The sequence below is a fragment of the Salarias fasciatus genome, chromosome 19 (genome assembly GCF_902148845.1).
Source record: "Salarias fasciatus chromosome 19, fSalaFa1.1, whole genome shotgun sequence".
NCBI lineage: Eukaryota > Metazoa > Chordata > Actinopteri > Blenniiformes > Blenniidae > Salarias > Salarias fasciatus.
This window is the reverse complement of record NC_043763.1, coordinates 3,200,088-3,223,474: the sequence shown is the minus strand read 5'-3', so window position 1 is coordinate 3,223,474 and position 23,387 is coordinate 3,200,088. Positions and strand designations below refer to the sequence as shown.

At 48.1% G+C, this 23,387-nt stretch overlaps 2 protein-coding genes across 2 annotated transcripts; both read right to left on the bottom strand.

The window, feature by feature from the left end:
* Nucleotides 1-1,254: 1,254 nt before the first annotated feature.
* Nucleotides 1,255-7,042, bottom strand: plk4 (polo-like kinase 4 (Drosophila)). The gene is made up of 15 exons (XM_030116750.1): nucleotides 6,876-7,042; nucleotides 6,043-6,138; nucleotides 5,682-5,777; nucleotides 4,970-5,084; nucleotides 3,896-4,877; nucleotides 3,736-3,824; nucleotides 3,325-3,641; nucleotides 3,127-3,231; nucleotides 2,949-3,051; nucleotides 2,721-2,870; nucleotides 2,410-2,638; nucleotides 2,220-2,316; nucleotides 1,916-2,053; nucleotides 1,713-1,819; nucleotides 1,255-1,576 (listed from the first exon to the last, which is right to left on the bottom strand). Exons 1-15 carry the CDS (start codon nucleotides 6,903-6,905, stop codon nucleotides 1,456-1,458), a joined length of 2,775 nt encoding a protein of 924 aa, XP_029972610.1. The 5' UTR covers nucleotides 6,906-7,042; the 3' UTR covers nucleotides 1,255-1,455.
* A 3,423-nt stretch (nucleotides 7,043-10,465) lies between these two features.
* hspa4l (heat shock protein 4 like) lies at nucleotides 10,466-17,345 on the bottom strand. Its single transcript, XM_030116751.1, has 20 exons — nucleotides 17,190-17,345; nucleotides 16,917-17,080; nucleotides 16,084-16,141; nucleotides 15,844-15,984; nucleotides 15,622-15,744; nucleotides 15,417-15,516; nucleotides 15,200-15,333; nucleotides 14,879-15,123; nucleotides 14,715-14,791; nucleotides 14,483-14,634; nucleotides 14,283-14,389; nucleotides 14,030-14,163; nucleotides 13,157-13,353; nucleotides 12,868-12,942; nucleotides 12,516-12,659; nucleotides 12,215-12,340; nucleotides 11,971-12,078; nucleotides 11,778-11,897; nucleotides 11,538-11,699; nucleotides 10,466-11,212 (listed from the first exon to the last, which is right to left on the bottom strand). Exons 2-20 carry the CDS (start codon nucleotides 17,021-17,023, stop codon nucleotides 11,036-11,038), a joined length of 2,487 nt encoding a protein of 828 aa, XP_029972611.1. The 5' UTR covers nucleotides 17,024-17,080; nucleotides 17,190-17,345; the 3' UTR covers nucleotides 10,466-11,035.
* Between the last annotated feature and the right edge of the window lie 6,042 nt (nucleotides 17,346-23,387).

The following is a 23,387-nucleotide window of genomic DNA, read 5'->3' as shown; positions in this document are numbered from 1 at the left end:
AGAATTCCATCGAGACGTTTCTCTCGCCGGTTTGCCGTCTCCTTAATCCAGCGGTTCTCAGAGTGTGGGCCGACGCTGCAGCCTCACTCATTAAGAAAAGAAAAACCTGATTTAGAATAAAAAAATGACTGGATTTGTTCAAAATGAAATAGTAAAATAAGAGTTTTTCCCCTCTAGATGGACGTTTTATTTTGAAAAACAGGAGTAGAGTGTGTGTGGAGAGCTGGAACAGAGCCGTGTTCTTCAGTCCTCCCACACTTTGAGAACCTGCTTTTATACCGGAGTGCTTTTTTTTTTTTTTGTTTTTTTTTTGTTTTTTTTTAACACAACGGGAGCAAACTTCCCTCCTGTCACTTTTCATTCAGTAGAAAATCCGTTACTCTGCAGGAGAAGTGTGTGTGAGTGTGAGTGTGTGTGTGTGGGAGTGCGTCTCCTCTTCCAGTTCCTGTTTGAACCAATGGGAGGTGGCGGGAGGCGTCCAGCGTTTGTTCCCAGTGTTCACTGTGAGATTTTTTTCTTCTTTTCTTTTCTTTTTTTAACTCCAGTTTTGTTAATATCTTGTGTCCTGACATCTACTAAGAGCGACTTTATTTTATTGAGATTTTATTGGGGGGGGGAAAAGTGTTTTTATATGGCCGGGCGGAGCTGCACAGCACCGGTGTTGTTTTTTGTTCCCTCTAGCATCTAGTGGGAAGACGTGGCGACCCGTCTGGGAGGGAGGAGGTGGAGGAAGGTGGAGGCTGATCCCTGTAAACCACCACTATACTGTGTCCTATCTGGTGTCCCTTTATCGTGCTTCTAAATGGGAAATAAATGGTTGATCCCGGCTCCCACCTCAATGTTTACTTCCTGGGTGTCTTGTACAGTCCGTGTATCCGCGCCGAGGCTTACATCCGTACAGTCCATTGTTTGTTTTTTTTTTGTATCAGTTCTGTAATTGAGAAGAATCCACAATTTTGTGACCTTTTTTTAATTAAAGGGCCAAATTCAACAGGGCGAAATAAACATGTGAAATCTCGCCTGTCCGGGTTTTTTCTTTCCTCTTGGCGTGTTTAATGAAAGATTGAGGTCAAAAGTCAAACCTGGATGCTGATGCTGATTCCCATCATGCCACTTTTATACTTGAGAACCGATGAAGTAGTTAAAGAGGACTTCGTTCTTCCTCTAATGAGGATCTAAATTAGTGAAACTCAGCTGGACACACTTTAATTCCTTCCGTAGAGACATTGAGAAGACAGAACATTTCTCCACCCAGTTTAATGCTTCGACGTTCATCGACGGGACATTTCATGACACAGAAACAGGACAGACTCCCCCCGCGGGGCTATTCCAGACTCTATACACAGGAGTGGCTCATTAAAATAACAAAAATATCTTCTCATAATCTCAAGTCTTCTGTACAAAGTAAAAACGCTCCACAGACAGGTTTATTTACAGGAGGGGGAGGGGGGGGGATCAGCAGTGGTGGGGGGCGTGGAGCTGCCGGGTCGCCGGGTTGGCCAGCAGGCCCAGGATGGTGGACAGGCAGTGGAGCTTCTCCTTGACCAGATCCGGAAGCTTCTCGTTCTCTTTGAACCTGCAGCCGAACAGAAAAACCGGGAAATAGGATCTGTGGGTCTTCCCAGAGGCCGTCGGTACCTGAGCCGCTCTGCAGGGGGCAGCACCGAGCACAGCGTTTACCAGCAAAACACTTTATACTATAATAAAAGCACCTGGTGATTCTGCCCTCAGGAGACGTGTAGGTGATGCAGGAGACTCCGGCCTGGACCACCAGCTGGGAGCCGTCGTTGAACTGCACCCACACCTCTCCGCTCGTCAGCTGCACGCACACACACACACACACAGAAACACACGGTGTGATCACTCGGTGGATCTACTTCCCGCTTGAACGCTGTCTGCTCGGCCCGGCCCCCACCTGAGAGGCCCAGCCCACGTTGGGCACGAATATGGACTTGACCACCTTCCCGGCGCTCGGCGCCGGCTCGGGGTGCAGCGGCGACTTCTTCTTGCTCAGGCTGGCCGAGGTGAAATCCGAGCCGTCGTAGGAGATCATCTGGAAGCGGCGAGCGGGGACAGAGATCGTGTCACATCTTCATCAAAAGGCGCGAGGCGCAGATTTAAAGCTCCGCTTTCTGGAGCTCCCAGCGTTTGTGGGTCAGCGTTCGCTCCGCCGCACGGGCTTCTGGGTAAAACTGGCTGTGCGGCTTTGAGACACTTACGGATGGCGTGATGTGAGGAGGCTGAGGAGGAGACGCTGCATCGGGAGGCGGCGGGTGGGCGGGCTGGGAGGGAGGCGGGTCCCAGCTGGCCGGCCTCCTGCAGACATCAGGTTTACAGTGAAGCCGACATGAAGCACGAACTGGGAGGAAGTTTGTCGCCGGCTGTGCGGTCGCGCCGTCCCGCCCTCACCTGCCGATGGTGACGGGGAAGAAGTGGACCTTGCCGGCGCTGCGCTGCTCCTCCGCGGCGATGGCGGCCTCCAGCGACAGGCACACGGCGTGGCCCTCGTCCGACAGCTCCACGTACTGCCGGCTCTCGGGGCTCAGGCCGCTCAGGCCCACCTCGCCCTTCACCGTGCACGACTTGCCGCTCTTCTCCACCACCCGCAGCAGCTCCGACGTCTTGTGGGTCTTGGCTCCTGCGGGGGGGCGGAGAGGCTCGGCGTCAGCTCTCGCGGTCGCCCGCCTCCTCCGGGGCTCCGGGAGCCGAGCGGGACTCACCGTCGTAGAAGCAGACCTCCAGGTCGGCGCTGGGGGAGTTCTCCATCAGCATGACTTTGGCGTACTTGGTGTACAGAGTCACTTTGGGAGTTTTGGATTTCACCAGCTGCACAAACTTGGATGCGTACTGGTACTTCTTCCAGTACTTCTCTGAAAAGGAAAAGCACCTTGATGAGGACTTGACGTCTAAGTTCACTGTTTGATGCTGCGAGGTGAAAATCTGAGAACCTGGAAGGTCGTCGTAGCTGCAGATGAGGATGTCTTCAGGAGGAGCAGGAGGACAGTCCAGCACAGGAAAGCCTTTCCCTCCGTTGGGCTGGTAGATGGTGACCTGGGGGAGAAGCTCCAGAGTGAAACCAGAGACCGAGGGCTGCTCAGGAGAACTGAGGCACGACGGGAACCGTACCATCGACCCGTCACAGGAGATCCGCAGAACCTCTTTGACTCTCTCCTGACCGCTCAGAGTCTTCAGCAGCTCCATGCACACCTCCCCCGAGTCCAGGATGCTCACCTGCAGCCGGGAGGAGACACACTGCAGCTGTGAGCGGCACAGCCTGAAGGACAGAATGCAGAGAGAGAGAGAGAGAGAGAGAGAGAGTCTCACCACCGCGTTTTTGGTCTTCTGCCTGATGGGCTTCAGCCTGGAGGCGCAGAGCGGCGGCACCACGTCTCTCAGGGTTTTCCTCGGCCGGTCCGCGCCGGCCTTGGCCCCGGGAAGCTTGGTCTCCCGGGCGAGCAGAGGGTGGAAGTCCTCGGCGGGGATGTTCTCCCTGTAGCAGTCCTGCTGGGGGGGCAGCTGGCCGGCGCCTCGGCTCGGCGGCCGGTCCGTCCAGGAGTTGTGAACCCCTAAAGGTCCTCTGCCGCTGTGGAAGCTGCCGGCGCTGCTGTGAGCGCTGCAGTCTGCGGGCCTGTGACCCGAGCCTGACAAGGGAAACACACACAGACACACAACGCCATGAGACGTGAAGTCGTGAGACGGAGGAAACAAGGTCTGAGGGATAAAGAGCAGTTCTACCTTCACTGTTGAGCCAGTTGGAAACGCCGTCCAGGTTCGGGAACTGCAGGTTTGGTGGATGTTGCGTCTCGGTGGAGAAATAGCCCGAGCTGAAAGAGAGAGAGGAGCCGTCAGTCTCTTTGTTTTTAACGATGAGGTGTTGAGCAGACCGGTCACTCACTGAGCCGACTGTTTGACAGGCGGAGAGGGAAGCCTCCCCTGCTCCACAAACGGATGCTGTCCGGAGCTGCTGGGGAAGACGTGATGTCCCGTCGCGGCCAGGCTCTCCTCTGAGTGGCACCGTGCCAGCTCGCCCTGGCCTGAACTCTGACCCGGCGCAGAACCGGGCCGGTCCGAGGAGTGCGCCCTCCGCAGGCAGTGGGAATGAGGCAGCCCGGCGTGGAACCCTCGACCCCGGGTCTCCCGGGAACACCTGTCCGCCGGATGCTGCTGCTGCTGCTGCTGCTGCCACTGGTCTCCGTCCTCGAAGCAAACGTTCGCGGGCTGCCGTGGGCGAGCCGGGATGGACGCCAGGCGGCTGGGCAGCGTGGAGCCGATCACGTGGCGCGCCCGCCGCTGCAGGCGGCTGCCGCTGCTGGCCGAGGTGGACGAGGTGCAGGCGGTGGAGATGGTGGCGATGCCGCTGTCGATGGAGCCCTCGTCGCCGAGCCCCACCTCCTTGGTCCTGGCCGGCGGGCTCTGCGTCATGAAGGGGTGGTCCAGGACGGCGGACAGGCTGGGCCGCTGCGCCGGGTCTTTCTGCAGCAGCTGGCGGATCAGGTCCTGAGCCTCCGGCGAGACGTGGGCCGGCATCTCGTACTCCCCCAGCACCACCTTGGACAGGGTGTGCTTCACCGTGTCGGTGTCGAACGGCGGCCGGCCCATCAGGAAGGCGTAGAACATGCAGCCGAGCGACCAGACGTCCGACTCCAGGCCGTGGGCGCTGCGCGTGGCCACCTCGGGCGAGATGTAGTTGGGGGTCCCGCACATGGTGAAGTGCTTCTCGTTCGGGAGCTTGAGCTGCGTGGCCAGGCCGAAGTCTGCGATCTTAATGTTCATGCTGCTGGTCAGCAGCAGGTTGGACAGCGTCAGGTCTCGATGCAGGATGCCGTGAGTGTGTAAATACAGCATCCCTTTCACGATTTGATGCATGAAGTGTCTCGCTGTGGAACAAAAGCAACGTTACATTTCAATCACACACGATAAGACCTGGAAGTTCATGTTCAGCTTTGGGGAAAACATTCTTCATCCCGACCTTCTTCTTCTGAGAAAGGCATCTTCCGTTCTTTCAGGTAGCGGCTCATTTCTCCATTGTGGCACATCTCCAACACCAAATACACATAGTTGCTGTCTTCAAAGTAGTTATACAGCTTTGAAAAGCACAAGAACAAATATTAAGTCATGAATATTCAATCAATACAACTTCAGTAAAATTCTTCGATGTTATCTAAGATTAGAATCTTTTGAAACACTTCACTGAACTGATTTCAGGTTACAAAGAAAGCTAAATATTTGAGTTCATGCGTATTAAATCTCAGATAAGGAAGTTTTACTGTGTGCCTGTTTCATTGTAATTTTATTTTACTTCTTTTCAGATGTTTTGCTGTCAGAGAATCATCCACTGCCTGGTTACCTGGTTAATCAGATCAACCACACAGAGTGAAGCATGAATAACTGGAGCGCTCAAACTCCAAACAAAGCTGCAACGCATTACATAACCATGACAACAACACAGAAAGCTGATATGTGCCAACTCAGACACACCTGCAGGGTTTTAACGCGACCCATAAAGGCTCTGAGGTGAGCAGTGTTTGTTTTTATTTTTATATCAAGCACTAGACTGTAACATGTCTTTAATAGATGTAATTGTATTTGCACAGCTGACTGATTCAAACGCGTGTAAACAGAAAGGATGAATATTAAAGGGAGCAAATTCAGTGGGCAAACAACGATCCATCAAACTTTACCTCCAGTATTGAAGGATGTTTCAGTCGACACTGAATCTCCACCTCGTTCGTCACACGCTGGACCATACCAGCTTTGTGCATCGCCTTTTTGTCAATCTGCAGATGGGAACAACAGGGATAATTACACACCTCGGCCGGTAATCTGGTACAGTGCCGCTGCTCGAGCGGCAATCTGTCAACCACAAAGACAGCAAACCACCAACATGTCATTCTGTGTGGAGTCAAGGGACCACCAGCAGCCCCTGGGAGCCAGCTCAGGCCCAGTCTTTAACTGTCAGGCTGGTAACAGCTTGTCACTCCAGTTACAACCGAAAGCCGCCTTTAATTATGCTGTAGTACTCATGAACACACTCAGTCTTACCGTTTTGATGGCAACCTCCAGCCCAGTCTTCACCGATTTCGCTCTGTAGACACATGCAAAGGAGCCTTTGCCAAGGAGGGTGAGGACTTTAAAATCCTGCAAGCAGACAAAAGATTTTTCACTTTAGAATAAAATACATTTGATTTCATCTTCTCATGCTGGATCTTTAAGAGCAAAGATACCTCGATGCTCAGCTCCTCCTGAGCATAACATAAACTCCCTGTCCCCTCACTGCTACTCTGCCTCTCTGCAGACAGATTTTGAAAGAAATACTGGATAACTTGATGAAACCTGGTCCCTCTGCCCTGCGACATGCTGGATGCTGAGTGGAAACGATCACTCCGACCACCGGCGACACGAAATCCTCCCAGAAACAAACGTTAACTGTCAAACAAGCCACCAACACCTGACACTGCGTAGGGCCAACCAAAACCTTCAATTATCCCGGCTCTCTTCCCGCTGCGGCTGTTTCCAGGCAGCATGTTGGCTTCTCAAACTGAAGCGGTGAGGAGGGACAACAGTCCCAGGAGAGGAGAGGAGAGGACAGCAGTGTCCCAGGGGAGGAGAGGACAGATCCCAGGACCGACCCCGCATCAACACTGACACACTACCATACAATAGACTATTTTACACGTTAACTCTTAAGGATAAAACGTCTTAAATGCTTGTTATCTTGGATTGTCAGCACAGCACTGCATATATTATAAAGTTTATGAAGAACTGCACAGCCCACACCCATCACACACTGTTTTATTCACTTCGGTCCGTCGCCGTGTGTAAACAGCTAAAGCTAACAACTAGCATCGTTAGCCCGCATCACAACAACAACTCACCTCGATTTTGTCGCCGATTGAAACACTCATCGTCGGTGGTTCTGCCCGCGCGGGTTCATGCAGCTTCGCAGAAATGTCCCTCGGTGGTGACTGGAGCGGTCAGAGCTCAAAGAAACATCGCTCCTTCGTTCCCCTCCAAAACTTTGCAATTTCTTCCATTTTGAAAATATCCGCCCGTTACTACGCGCTGACGTCACACGAAACAAAACGGGACGTAAACCACGCCCCCTTCCATCCTGCGCCGCACGCGCGGACGTTCACGGCGGCTTGAGCTGTGAGTCCGCGGAGGTGAGGAGTTCCCCACCGTAAAGTAGAATTATTCACTGAATTTTCCATCGGTTTCCAAACGATTTGATTTGTTAAAAACGTTACACGTGCAGCTATGAGACGGGATGCTGAGATGTTTTAAAAATGCCGGTTTTACCATAAAAATACAATCTAACTGGAAAAGATGCTGGACTTATGTCCCTCATAATAAAGTTCTAATGAGCAGAACATAAATACACCAGATCATCTGGGGGGCAGAATACAGATGATCTGATAGGAATATGCATTAAAAAAGCAATTCTACTTCAATTATAAATCTTTTATTTCTTATTTTAAAGTATCACATTCAATGTTGCAAAAGCTCTGGATAAAAAGCTTTGTTTTTCATGACAAGCTCAAACATTAAATTTTCTCCATTAAACAGTCTAACTAAACAAACTAAAGCACATTTAAAGTAGCAGAAATTTGCACTTCACTGGATGTATTTATATCAACCCTATGAGCTCTAACTTGTTATTTTATGCTTTATTTTGTTGTACTGTTCATTTGAAATTGTTATTGTTCCCTAAATCCTTATCTTGTTGGCAATATATTATGAATAAATAAATAAATAAAGCTCAAGAACAGAAAAACCATTAATTTTTTTTAAAACGAAAACCCTTAATAGCTTTTTGAGCTCTGAAACATGTTGTAATCGTGCGTGTTTGATGTGAGAGCTTGTATGTGCTCTCAGTTTTGCATTATTCACCTTCATACTTATTTCTGCAAGAAAGTTCAAACTTCACTTAATTATAAAGCATAATAAATAACAAAGAGGAGTGGAAGTAACTGTTTACCAGTTACTCACATTTTTGTCATTAGTTGCTTTGAAATAGAGATCTAGTTTAGTTTAGTTTAGTTTAGTTTAGTCTTTATTTGAAGGGACAATGTACAGAGACATTAAGTTGAAGACAGAGATGTTCTGCACCAGATTATAGCTACACAGCTAGTTTCCATCTGCAGTCCCTGGTTACAAGTATAAAATTTATTTACATTACATCAATACAAGCACTTAAAAATTCACTCTCTCAGTTACCTAGCACTCACACATGCAACATTTGTCCACACAATCTCATCACAACCCAGACATACAATCAAATCCATGTTCTGTTTACATACACATATCATTTACAATGTCACAATAAAAGTTAGAAACACCCATATTTACATATGAAATATTGCACATTTACACCATCTCAGTTCTGTTCATACGTGCTTGGGCTCATAGCTTAGATCTTAAGAGCCCAGTGTGTGTTGGCAGTGTTGATTATTCCCCAGCCATTTTTTAAGTTCTGTTGAGAAGGTGAGATAATCTGTCTGAATTGTCAGAGTAGTTGGCAGGTCATTCCAGTCCTTAATAGCTTTGTAAGAGAAGGCTGACTGGGCAAATGTTGTTTTAAGTTTTGGTATATGACATTGCCCAGTGGTAGAAGCTCGTGTGGATCGCGATGTTACTGCCGAGGTGTACTGGATAAAGTTCTGAAGAGGTGCGGGTGCAGAGTTATTTAATATTTTGTGTGTCATTCTAATTGAGGCATATTTCTGGATGTTGTTGAAGTTTAACATTCTGTATTTTTGAAGGATTGTGCAGTGGTGGTATTGGCGTGGCTTCTTGTCTAGAATTTTGAGTGATTGCTTGTGCAGTGATTCCAGCGGCCTCAGGGTAGTTTTATTTGGCCTGGGAACAGCAGGTTATGCAGTAATAAAATCTGAACATAATCATGCTGTTAAAGTAAATCAGAGCTGCCTCCAGTGTTAAAGAATTTCTGATGCATTTGAATGTTTTGATGTTGTATTTTATACTACGGCACATTTGTTTTATATGTTTTTTAAAGGTGAGATGTGGGTCTAACATGATGCCCAGGTATCCATACTCTTTTACATTTTGTACTATTTCTCCATTCACGGTTATGCCTGGGAAAGATGATTGCTTATTGTTATTTACGAAGTACATTGTGGCAGTTTTCTTAACGTTGAGTGTGAGACATGAATCATTAAGCCATTTGGACACTTTTTCCATCGCCGATGTAAGCTTCTTGGCCACTTGCTCTGCGTCTTTCCCCCAGGTATAAACAACCGTATCGTCAGCATACATTTGGATGTTGACGTCCTGGCACACAGACGGCAGGTCGTTTATATATAGGGAAAAGAGAAGTGGTCCGATGTTGGAACCTTGTGGCAGGCCAATGTCTGTGGCTGCAATATTGGATGTGGTATTGTCGATACGGACGCATTGGGTTCGTCCAGACAAGTATGATTTTAGCCAAAAGAGAGTACTTGTGGACAATTTAAGATGTACTAGTTTGTTAAGTAATATGGGATGACTTACGGTATCGAATGCCTTACGCAGATCTAGAAATATTGCACCTAGTGGTCAGTGGTCAAAGTAAAATTTAAACCATTCACTACATGAAAAATCCTAATTCTGCTCTTAATATTTGAGCCTTTTGATCTGTCTTTTGTCAAAACTCTGATTCCTTTAAACTGAGAAATTTCCTGCTTTGTGTTTAATATGTATTTTTTTTTCTGAAAATGTGCTTTTAACACAAATAGTTTATACAAAAATAAATCAAATCATATAGCACTCATTGGTAATTTGAGGGGGGAAAATAGTAAAGGTCCAAATATCCCCAAATATCTGCAGGGATGTGTTTGTAATTTGTTTCTTTCACCTCTGATAATCTGTACATCTACAATTTTAAGATTTTTTTTGTGATTTGTAACCAGTACATGAACATTATTGAGAAAAACTTCTAAAAATCAAGCTAGATCATAGAATCTAAAGCATTTTATAAGGATTATTCAAGTATTGCTACACTGAAAATAGATTCTCTATATGAACCCAGATTCTCTTTAAAAGTTCTAATCTCTGAGAGATTACAGACAAATAAATGATTTCCTGGAAATCCATCAGAGTACAGTGATGAAGGATAAAGTGTGTCAGAATAATCTGGGTTTAAACATCCTTCCTTCAGGTTTCTACTCAGTGACAATGTTAGTTCATCTAGTAATTTATTTATTTCACTTTACAGGTGAGATATTAGTATAAATTCTCCATCTGAAACATCGAGTCAGTTTTTTTTATTCTTGTTATTAGTTAGTATTAGTTTGATCATCTCAATTTTTTTCCCACTTGAACTTTCAATACTGACTTAATTTCTTTAAGTTTATCTTTAAAATACACAAATAATTTCAGGCTTCTCAAAGAAAATGTCTTCCAGACAAAATTTCTTTATTTTTGCCAACTTCAAATGTTATAACTTAAAGATGAAAAAAATGCAAGATTCCACCCCCCAAACAGAAAGTAAAAATAAAGAAGAAAAGAAAAGAAAGGGAAACAGGCAATGGGTCACTTATCAAAATAATCTGATCTATCAAGCACCTCTATAGTAACAGCGGGAATGTGTAGTTTATGTACAGATATGTTGGCTGCTGCGCTTTAAGAAACTATTTACAGCTTCCGACACGGACGTCCCTTTAACCTCAATAAATACAAATATATATATATTATGTAGATATATCATTCGTATTGTTGCATACAAACTAATAGTTGTGCAGCCGTCTGGACAGGATCTGGTGTTTCTGTTCGTCTAATTTCCAGCTGGTAGCGGACGCAGAGCGCAGGGGAGGAGTTTTTAATCTACTGCACCGTTCCTTAGTTTGTTCACTGTGTCAAACCGTTGAGAGAAAAAAAAAGCACATCACACGAGGATGGAAGCGTGAGAACGGAAACCTCCAGAGGTAAGAGTCCAGTGGGATGAAACACACACGCGCTCGCACGCAGAAAAAAAAAAAAAGAAAGAAACGACTCCACACGAGCGGCGGCAGAGAGTGGAGAGACGTTCTCCGGGTCTTCAGTCCACCTCCATCTCCTTGCCGGACTTGGTCTGCTGGTTTCCCTTGGCCTCGGCCTTCCCCTCCGCCGCCGCCGGGCCGTTATGGGCCTCGGCGCTCTGGTCGCTGGCCTCAGGGGCCTCCTCCAGCGAGGGCTTTGGCTTGTTGATCACTGGGTTACACACGTTTTCCAGTTCCTGCAAACAATCAACAACAAATAAGCAGGTATGATGTGAACTTTAAGAGGAAAATCATGAAAAAGATTTTCTCCCAAGAGGAAAAATACAGAAAAAGAAGCAACGACTGGCGATGATAAAGTGTAAACAATAGACCTGAGGTTTTAAATATCCTATATCACATGATAAAACATTTAAACCTCTAAAAAAAAAAAAAAGGTTAAAAACAAGAAAAAAATCAGGAGTAAAGAAGCTTCACCATAAAAATGATCCGTGGCATAAGATCCTGTCTTTCCTAATCTAGAATTAAGTAGAAAAAAGAAGAAAGAAGCTTTTTTTCTCCAACCTGGATTTTGACGATGACGTCTGCTACTTTGACGACGGGGTCTTGAGTTGGAGCCAGTTTGCTCTGAGCGTTCATCCGGCTGTTCATCCAGCCCATGTTTTCACTCACACACTTCTCCACGGAGCTCATTTCCTCCGCGCTCAGGTGGAGGAAGCGTTCGTCCTGGGAGAAACAAACACTTTTCAGTCATGATTTCATTTTAAAATGAAGAGAGAGGTGTCAGCACCGGGCTGAGCTCACCTTCTGCTTGTACGACTCCACAAACTTCATGTAGAGCTGCAGCTTCTTTCCCAGCTCTTCAAACGCCCGCGGCCGGTCCTCGTGCTCTCTGTGCCGGTCGTAGATGGGCTGACCCAGCCTCTGCACGGAAACACAGCCACTCATGAAACCTGCAGCAGCAGCTTCCCGAGAGTAAATGTAAAACAAGACAAACCCTGAGCGCGTCCAGCTTCTCCTCGTACACCTGTTTGGGCTGGTCCTCTCCGTCCTCGTACAGCCAGTTCTCCGTGTCCTCCAGCATCAGCGACAGCCGGCCGCTGTCCTGTCACACACACACACACACACACACACACACACACACAACATGTTAAATACAAAGTCACGGGCACGCCGTTGGCTTTAATTGGACTCAGCGGGGCGGCTGTTTTCCTGGCGGTCAGGCAGGAAGGCTCACTCACATCCTGGGTGACGTACTTCTCGTACATCCCGCACAGCTTGTCTCTCAGATCATAAACATACTCCTCCACGGCGTTCTTGGCGTCGTTCAGCTCCTTCACCAGTTTGTCCTGAATGATCATCTGACGCTGCGGGAGAAAACACAAACTCGATCACAGAGGGGATCAATAACAGCAAGAGTGAATCAAAACTAAGGAGACTCTCGTGAATAATCTGAAAACCACCAACATAACAGAAACACTGAGTCTCAGTGGAGGAAAGACCAAGGAAAACAGCATTTACAAAAAGTGTTAAAGAGCTGACCTCGTACTCCACGAAGCCAGTGAGGACTTCACTGTCGAGCTGCCGGACGTTACTGACGACGATTGGAAGCTCGATGCTCTTCACCTTGACTTTGGGCTTGCTGCCTCCTGCTGCCGGGTCCTGCTTGTCCCCCGCTGCAGCCTCCTGGATTCAAACAACAAAACCTTTCAGCTGCAGGGCTGGGAAAACCTGAAGCACGTGTTTTACAAAGCATCACTTCAATCTGTATTTATTGCATCAACAAGCAGCTTTATGATGATATTCCTAGATTTATACGACATGATATCGCCTGAAGTCAGTATTTGTTTTCTGTCTGTGTCATTGTTTTTCGTGGCGTTAAAGCTGGTCCCACCTTGCTGCTGGAGCTGTTCTCCTCGCTCTGCTGATCCTGCTGGCTCGGGCCTTCTGGGTCCACCTGCATTTTATTCTGAGCCACAAAACACACACTCAATATTTCAGACCGTGAGACGAAAGTAATCGTCACTCTGCAGTGAGTGGTTTAACAACTCGTCTCTCCTCTCCCTTTCTGTCCATTAACCCCCCGATCTGGTTCTGCAGTGGTGGGATTCTATTTAAAGAATATAATTTATCAGTGGGAGAAAGAGGCCAGGGACTGAACCAGACATGGGTGGACCGTGTACCTGCTCCTCTCCTCTGCCTTCATTCTGCACCATCGGCTCGGAGTCGATCTGCATGTCGTCTCCGTCTCCCTTCTGCTTCTCGATCAGGGAGGCGCCGGACACGCTGAAGATGCCGTGGACATTGACGCGCACCTTGACCTTCACTTTGGAGCTGTCCCCGTCCGGCTGAGGGACCACGTTCTGCACCGAGTAGCAGCCTGGCGGCACACGGACACACAACCGGCAGATCGTCTCTGAGCTTCTGACAGCGCGGAGTGGACGAGGCAGCAAACTGATATCCCAATAAATTAAATATTTAATACGAGAAACGATGGATCAATCCAGACTCATTACTGCCCCCTAAACTTTAAAAAGGGGCTTTGCTATATTACAGTACAGTGATGATCTTTAATTAAAAATCTTCCTGTTTTAGTGCAAAACAATACAAGTCAATAAGGAATTAATGGCCTTATTTTGGATATTGACTCACACTGTTTTCAGCTGTTTGGCTCATCGTGCAACTAAAATATAGCAGTAATGATCATCTGTGACCACTAGATGTCTCTGTATGACCGGAGAAAACTGCTACATTACCACAGAAAAAACTCTATTACTAATGAATTTACAAACCGGGCAAAGCATTTCCCAAAAACAAAATCTGCACAGGAGAATTTTAAGTAAAAATGATCAAACTCTTAACCTGAATCCTGACAATATGGTGCATACGTTTCACAAAAACTGAATTCTTCCTTCCAAAATAAGTGTCATTTCAACAACAGTAACTCTGCCAGGAAAATCAGTGAAATGTACTAAAACAATTTTGTACATTGGACACAGTCAGAGCAGCTACTTTTATTGAAAAATGATTTGCATTTGTTCCACTTCCATCCTTACCTATCCGGTGGTCCGGGTAGGGGAGCTCTTGAGGGTTGCTATAGAAGGCTTCAAGGTCAAAGGGTTCCTTCTTGTGAAAGGTAATCACTTTGGAAAAAGGAGCGGCGTGCATCTTCGTGAACACCTCGCACTCTCTGGGAGAAATAAAACGCAGTATCAGAAAAAAGCAAAGTCAGGTCACGGAGAGTCGACTCCGTCAGCAGAAGCTGCGTCTTGGGGCCGACCGACCCGGCCCCCCTCCCTCCTCGCTCACCCCAGGCCGTCCTCTGTGGGAGACTTCCAGCGCAGAGTGATGGGGAACGGAACCACGTCCGTGATGGAGAACTCCCGGACTTTACACGCCGGAGACAAGATCGCACACTACCCGGGAGCAGACGACACACACGAGCATGGAGTTATATTCAAAACGGACTGCTCACAGAGCGCACTGGAGAAACAGACGAGACGCTGCACCTGCAGGGCACATCCTCTTGCTACAGCTTCGTCTGCGTTGAGCGTCGTGCTGACGTCTTTGCCGAAAAACTTGGCGATGCGCTCTTTGATGGCCGGGATTCTTGTGGCTCCCCCGACGATCTCCACTGCATAGATATCGTCCCGGCTCAACTCTGAGACGAAAACAGCCTCGTTACAGAGCGGAATCTTACTTCACAGCCCGTTATTGAAGGATAAATACGAGCGGCTTTACTTGATTGTTCCAGCGCCACTTTCAGGGGCATCTCCACCCTCATCAGATATTGAGCACACATCTCTTCAAAGTGTCCCCTGAGGATCAGAGATTCAGAACGCACTGCATTAGAGAAGGCCCACTTTCCACATTACCGACCCGGGAGGAGAGAGAGCGGCTCCCACCTGTTCATCCTGCTGGAGACGTCGATGTCGTTCATGAAGCACTCGATGTTCAGGGGCAGGTCCGAGGAGTTGGCGCTCATCAGCTTCTTCAGTTTCTCGCACTCCTGGTGCAGTCGCAGCACGGCCCTCGGGTTGTCGCGCACGTTCAGCTTGTACTTGCTCTTAAACTCCTCGCAGAAGTAATCTACCAGCGCCTCGTCGAAATTGCGGCCTCCGAGGTACGGGTCGAACGCCGTGGAGAGGACCTGACGAAAGCAGGCTGAGGATGAGCCCAGAGTGTAAAAGTATTACAGCTGCAGCTGGAAAAGGCTCGGGGCTAACCTTGAGTTTGCCTTTGTTGAAAGCAGTGATGGCGACCTGAAAAGATGAGTGTCCCATGTCTACAAAAACCACATTCCTTGGTCTCTCCTCCGGTGTCGGAAGGTCTTGTTTATAGATCCCATAAGCCAAAGCCACTGTTCAAAAATAGGATTATTAACATGCTGCTGGAAATACAACACACACGTTTCTGATTTAAACCTGTAACGATCTGACTGACCTGCAGTGGTGTCGGTAATTAACCGTAGACAGTTCAGCCCTGCGATCTGACTGGCATCAAACACCGATCGTCTCTCAGCGTCGGTGAAAAAGCTCGGGACCTGCAAGACAAATGGGAAATGAGCGCTGCTACTGAAAGCAGGTGGTGAGCTCCAGCAGCAGCAGCAGCAGCAGCAGCAGCAGGCTGTAAGGCGTTCATCACTCACTGAGATGACACAGTCCACCACCGGCTTCTTCAGGGCGTTCTCCGACGTCTCCTTCAGCTTGGTGAGCAGCATCCCGGTGATCTGCTCACACGTGAACACTTTGTCCTCCTCCAGATAACGCACCTTAGAGAGAAATCAGGACACCCGACACATGACGAGCTGAGACGCAGGGCTTGGAGGTGAAAGATAAGAGGAATGAAAACAAGAAACGAATGGTTTCACCTTAATGCCAGTGTTTCCATTGTCCAGTTTATGTAAGCTGTAAGGCAGTTTGGGTTTCTCCGCTTGGACAAACGGGTCATCAAATGCTCGGCCGTGGAACTTTTTGAAGCCATGGACTGTATTTTTGAAGTTTGTTATGATCTGTAGGAAAAAAAAAGAGAAGAAGAAACTCTTGCTGTGTGGTGATCTTCAACAATTATGCTTCAGTCAATGCTTTCAGCTGCTGTTTGAAGACCTTACTTGACTCTTGGCTGCGTTTCCAATCATGCGATTTTTGGAGGCCAGTGACACACACGCCCTGAGCGGAGGACAGACACATCAGAACATCAGTTATCTTCAAATAACAGAAGCAACGATGCCACCAGATGTGACGAAGCAGAACAGAAACGGGTGCTGAAGATGAGGGAAAGAAGACAAACTGGGGCAGTGGCGCAAACCAGACCACCGTCACCAGGAAGCTCAAGTCCATTAAAAAAGGATCACATTTAAATGGTTTGTTGTTTACCGACAAGGATAAATGTTTGTAGTCTCAAGGGGGTGAGAAATCTATTTCACAGTAGCTGACAGTGACAAGTCACTCCCTACTTTCACCTTGCCACACTTGCACCCCCCCCCCCTCCACTTAAAGGTGCACTGCTCAGCCTCCTCTCCAGCTGCTCATCCCTTTTTTTTTTTGCAGGATGCTGCAGCAAATACCCTTTGCACAACGTTTTTATGACCCCGATTCAATCCAATAAATATAATGTCAGGGCTGATCTGTGCACACACCGAGGGGGAATAATCACACACACATCAGGGTGAAGTGAGCCTCACTCATTCAACTTTGTCAGGCGGCACACTGCGGCTTTGAGGCGCAGCGCTGACGCACGCGGCATTTTGACCCGCCGTGGTCTGACGGTGAGAATAAACCACCATCGGCCACAGGCCGCATCGCCACCAGCAGCCCCCCCCCCCCCCCCCCCCCCCCCCCCCGCACGAGCCCCCCCACCCTCACCCGCCGCACCGCGCGTCGTCTGGACGCGCACGTTGCGTAACAAGACGGCGGTGATGTGCGGCGATTTACTGACACTCACGGTGTGCATCTGTCACTGTACTCGTTGGCGATGGTTTCAATGCCGCCGCTCCTGGCCACGGCGATGTAACAGTTCTGGAAACCCACGTCAATGCCGACCACAGACATGGTGAGCGCTCTCAGGTTCACCTCTTCCCCGTTCAGTCCTCCGCGACGACCTGACCTCTGAAGGAAGAAAGATGAATCAGCTGTCACTCCGCTTCTGAATGAAACGTGCCCGAGCGTGCGTCCTACTCTAGAAACATCCGCAACAGCGAGCTGAGCGTGTACTCACCGTATTACTCGCTGTTATGTAAGCGGAGCTGTTTATAGCCAACTCGTAGACAGTAATCCCGGAGAGCGGTGGTGTCCAGAGCGGATTCTCCCACTCCTCCGCCGCGGCTGCCCAGACATCACCCAGCAGCGGCGCTCACGGACGGATGCTCCGAGAGCCCGCCCCCGCAGCCTCCCGATTGGTGGAATCGCAGACAATCTCCCTACGTGATTGGTCAGTCCACCAATCGATCACAGAACCATCTAGAATCCCCTGGAAGGGGGACCGCGGACTACGTCATCAGTAAAGGAGAGCGAATCCCTCCGAGGTAGTTTCCCCTGAATTTTACCTGTCAGGTTGAGTCTACACATTCAAATTCCCACCCGAGTCAAGAGATAGAAATGTGCGTACCTTGGATGAACGTTGGAGATGTGGAAATAATTTTCATATCTGACGAGATGCAATCCTCGTTTTAGAGGCAGGTGCTGCCTGGAAGTGTCTACTGAGGGGTTAAAAACCCCCACTTCAGCGCGCTCACGAATGACAGGTGTGGCTGTACAGTAAGAAACACTGTAAACCAAATATACCTGAGACTTACGCAAGATTATTCTACAGAAGTGGATAACAACCTTCAATTAATAATAATCGTAAATTTCCATTTATTTAATCGGATATCTTGAAAATATGAATTCTTACTTTCCCTCCAGATTACACACAAAAAAACCATATTCCTTATAATATGGAATATGGTGCACTGCATATGTGCTCTTGAGCAAAGTGAATAATATAGTCATACAAGTGTCACTTTTTACCTATCATCTATGTATGTAAATTAGGACCTCAGTTTCAACATGTATAGATAAATATGGTTCTCAGAAGTTTCAAATATATTTCATGATTCACAATTTGATTAACTGCCAAGAGAAAGTATATATACAAAACCATTTCCATTCAACAATACATGTCAGGGCCTTGTGGACTTTTTAAAGTTGTATGTCAATTCACGACAGGGTTCATTAAAGGTAGACATTCATCCACTAACATGCGCAGATTAATTAATATAATAGGTTACTCTACAATACATAATCTAGAATCCATAATTATCTCTTTAGATGCTGAAAAAGCTTTTGATCGAGTAAACTGGAAATTTTTATTTGGAATATTAACCAAATTTGGGTTTGGAAAGTCTTTCATAAACTGGATTAAAATCTTATATAACAACCCAGCTGCATGTGTGAAGACTAACGAGCAGACTTCTCCAAGCTTCTGTCTGCAGCGAGGAACCATACAGGGCTGTCCACTCTCTCCCTCACTGTTTGCATCTTTATCGAACCTCTGGCAGCTGCTATAAGACAAAATAAAGACATCAGAGGGATCCTGGCCAATAATAAGATAGAACATAAAATAAGTCTTTATGCAGATGATGTATTGCTTTTCCTGCAGAACTCTCCATTTTCTGTCTCCCAAACAATCACACTTATTGACAAATTTTCACTAATATCTGACTATTCTATCAACTGGTCTAAGACTACAGCCATGCCTATAAACTGTGATTTACAAATTACACCCAATGCTACAATCCAGTCTGGAAACATTAGATATTTAGGCATAAACATTTCTCCAAAGATATCAGAACTTTCAAAACTAAATTATGTTCCGTTACTGAAGTCAATAGAGGATGACCTCTTACGGTGGAGACGCTTACCTATATCTCTTATGGGGAGGGTTGCCACCATTAAAATGATGACTTTACCTAAGGCTAATGATACCAACCAAACCATCGTCTGGCTGGTTCAAATCACTGGACTCATACATATCTAAATTTCTCTGGAAAAATAAACCATCACCTATCAGTTTAAAGACGTTACAACAGACTAAAGACAGAGGTGGATTGGACTTGCCTAACTTCAGTAATTACTTCATAGCCAGCAAACTGCAATATATCTCCAAATGGCTTAAACCTAACAATTTAGATGAGCCATGATTGGATGTAGAGCAAGCATTATGTGAGGATCCAGTCATCTCTGATTTACCATTCATCAGTTCCACCATGAAATCCCTTCGGCGTTTTAAAAGTATTAACATCAGTTCCTTTTTAATGGCTTGGTGGGACTTTCTAAAGCTAACTAAATCTTCTCTGATCCCGTGTAAACTCACACCCATCTGGAACAACCCAGACATCCTGCAAAACAAAAAGATGTTAAACTAAAGAAATAAAGGAATCAGCCAGCTTGAACATATCATTGAAAACGGCAACTTTTTATCATTCAGTACTCTCACCTCACAATATGGAATCAGCAGCACAGCATTTCTAGAATATCATCAACTTAAATCTATCATAGGTAAAAAATATACCTTTAATCAACTGAAGGGACAGCTACCTCCCTGGGTCGAAGAATTCTTAAACCTCAGCTCCCCAAAGGTGCTATCAAAGATATATAAAATATTATCAAAGGTGGAAGATAAAATCTTCCTTCCGACCTTAAAATGGGAGGCTGACTTATTTAACAACTTTGACGAAAATGCGTGGTCACAAATATGTTTTAATACTTTCAAAATGACAAAGAATTCAAATATACAACTAATACAATTCAAAATTCTGCATAGAATTCACTATACAGGACGAAGGATGTCCCAGATGGGTCTATCGCAATCTGATATCTGTTCACATTGCAATGATAACATGACTGACAGCTACCTCCACGCCTTGTGGTCCTGCACACCAGTGCAGAGGTTCTGGCTTCAGGTGTGTGAAGACCTGTCAACATGGTTCACATGCAATATTCCTGTAACTCCCACACTGTGCCTCTTAGGTGATTTGGGTGAAATTAACATATCAATAAACTCTGTGTACATTGTTCTCACCATCTTGTGCATCGCAAAGAAAACGATCCTTGTAAATTGGAAATCCAGAAGTAATCTGAGTATTAGGCAGTTTAAGAGTCTTTTATTAGATCATATTAGCTTGGAGACAATGTCTGTCTGTTCAAAGGACCATTCAGCTGAATCTGGTTCTCTCTGGTCCCCTGTGATCAGCTCCATCACTTAATGTAAGGGGAAGATGAGGGCCTCTCCTCTTTGAGGGTCGGTTGTTGGTGGGGGGGCCTGATGGCTGCGGGTGGTTGGCGCTGTCTTGGGGTCGGGGTCTGGGCTGCTTCGCTGGGGGCTGTCTTCGTGTTTGGTTTGGATTGGGGGTGGGGGGGGCCGCCGGTTGTTGGCGCTGTCTGGCGGCGGTGGGGCCGGGGCTCCGGGGGGCCGGGGTCGGCGGGTGCCGGTTCATGTCTGGGTGGCCGGGGTGTCCTGGGGCGGGTGTGGCTGGGGGCCCTGGGCCCTGGTGCCTGGGGGCTGTCCCCTTCCATTGGGGTGGGGTGGTTGGCCTGGCTGGGGGGGCCGGTTGGCTCGGGCGTGCTGCCGCGGCCTGGGTCGGTGTGCGCCCTGGTGTCTGGTTGCTGCCCCGGAATCCAGGGCATCGGGGTGGGTGGGGGGGGGGGGGGGGGGGGGGGGGGTGGGGTGGAGGGGTGGGGGGGTAGGCGGGGGGTGGGGTGGATGGGGGGTAGATAGGGGGGTGGTGGTGGTGGGCTGTGGGGGTCAGGGGGGTGGTGGTGGTGGGTGTGCGTGTACGTGCATGTGTATATGTTGTGGGTGTGTATGTGTGAGTATGTATGTTTTTGTATGAGTGGGTATGTATGTATATGTATGTGAGTGTGTGGGTGTGTATCTGGATATGTATGTATATGTGTGTGATTGTGTATGTGTGTGTATGTATGTGTGTGTATGTTTCTGTGAGCATGTATGTATGTGTGTGGGTGTGTATCTGTAAGTATGTATGTCTGTATGTGTGGGTGTATATGTGTGGGCGATTGGAGGTATGTATGTGAGGAGAGAGTGTGGTGCCCTGTGGGGGATGGCCCCGGTGGGCCTGGGGGCGGTGGGCCCTTGGTCTGGGTCCTTCCGCTGCCCCCTGTCTGTCCTCACCTCCACTCCTCCTGATGCATGATGGGTGTGTGCTTCTTGGGTCGGTGGCTCTCTGGCTATGGTCGCTGTCCGCCCTGGTCCTGGGGGAGGGACACTCCTGGCCCGGTCCTTCGTCCGGGGGCTCCCGGGTGACGGGGGTGCTGCGGCATCCCCGGGCCCCTCTCTCACCCCGCTCTCAGGCACACACACGTAGGGCTTTGGGAGGCGGGCTTATCAGGTAGGGTGTGGTGGAGGGGGCCATCGAAGTGACCTCAATCACTGCACCCTTCAGTGGCTCGCCTCTCAGTCTTAATTGCACTTAGTCATCTAACACAACCAAATACATACAAACATACACGTTGGGGGGTCTTGGCACGCTGTGTCGGGGGTGGGGCTGTTCAGGTGGATGAGACTGCTCGTTTGGCCTCACTCGCGGCACGGTGTGGTTACTGCCCCTAATTTTAATCGCAAACAACTTATACTCCATCAACACTCACGAGGCGAGGGGGAGGGAGGGGGCAATGGGGTCGTCTGTGCCCCCGTTTCCGGGTTCCTTCTGGTGGGGGGCCGGGGGTGGGGGCTGTTGTTTCCCCACAGGCCTGGGGTTTGGACCGGCTGTGGTTTGGGGGGCTGCTGGCTCTGGGGGGTGCATACCTGTCTGCAGCGGTGGGGTTTGGGGGTGGGGGCAGCAGTTGTGGGTGGCGGGGGGTCCTGGATGTGGGGTCCGGTGTTCCCTTGCCTTCCGGGAGGGTCTCCCACAGGACATGACAGTTGAATGACGTGGGAATGTGAGTGTGTTTGGGGTAGGATGGACTGTGTGTGTGTGTGTGTGTGTGTGTGTGTGTGTGTGTGTGTGTGTGTGTGTGTGTGCGTTCGTGCGTGCGTGTGTGCGTGTGTGTGCACGCACGCATGCGTTGCATGCGTGTGTGTGTGTGTGTCAGTGTGAGTGAGTGGGTGTGAGCATAGATATATATAGAAACAATAGATGGCTCATGCGCGCTGCAACCCAATGGGGACTAACGTCGTCACATGGCGGCCATCTTGGTACAGGGCCGCTGACTCACTCATCACATTAATGTCAATTGAGCGTCAACTTTGAAATAGCTATAGATTGCTCAATTTTCAATCGATTTTCAAATGACTTGGTTTGTTATAAACGTCAGACATGTAGGCATTTAACTGCATGCAAAAGAAAAGTTGTGATATTAAAATTTAGTCTGCATCATAGCAACGTAACGTTAGCAACAAATCAAACTGTCTGTAAATCCATGAAGAATTCAGTGAGTTGAGTATTTTAATTAGTGTAAATCACTCACCTTCCCTTAGATTACACAGAGCGCCCCAAAGTGGTCCACTGTCCTAAGATGGCCGCCAGTGAACGACGTTGCTGACTCCGCCTTAAAGCGAACCCCGATTAAAATGTCTATTAGCTCTACAAATGTTGTCGCTGATGTCTACACTTAAAATACGCTGTTAGAAAAGTATAAACATAATGCATAAGTTATAAAATGCCACTCGTTTATAGGATTATTGCTTACATGGTGGCGGCCATGTTTTGGCCGCGCAATGCATTCTGGGAGTGATGACGTCAGGTAGTTGTCTGTTCACCGCGCAAAGCCACAAATTACTCACAAAATACTTCTCTCGTCAGCTACAACTAAACAAAATGCCACATTGCGTCACTTTTGGATGTAATTTTGAAAACAAGGGAATTAAAAGAAGTGTGGTGAGCATCCACAGCTTTCCTAAGGAGAGAAAATTAAGAAAAGAGTGGGAAGATGCCTGTGGGAGAGTTCAGCTCCCCATACCTGTGCTCAGAAATCACGTTAACTGCATAAAATAATAATATTCTAACATTAATTCACAGAACAACTGTTACTAATTTCAGATTGTTTAATACAATTAAAGGTTAAAAAAATAAGTCATTTAAAAGAGCCGCAGATCTGCTGACGCAGTGAACCCGTGTGAGCCGGTTCTCCCAGGTGGGTCATGGCCCTCCGCCTGTGTGGGGGGTCGGCTCTTGGGCTCTTGGGCCTTGGGCTCTCGGCTCTCGGCTCTGCCCGCCCCAGGCGTCCGGCGCCCGGGGTGGACCGGCTCCTGCTGGTCGTGGCTCCGCGGGGCCCGGGCCCCGGGACCGCCGGGGTCCCCGGCCGGGGCTTTCCTCTGCCCCATTTCTGAACCAGAGTGGGGGCGTCTGCCCCGGGGGAGCGGCTTGGATCCGGGCTCTGGGATGACCGCCGGATGTCTGGGCTCTGAGGGCCTCTC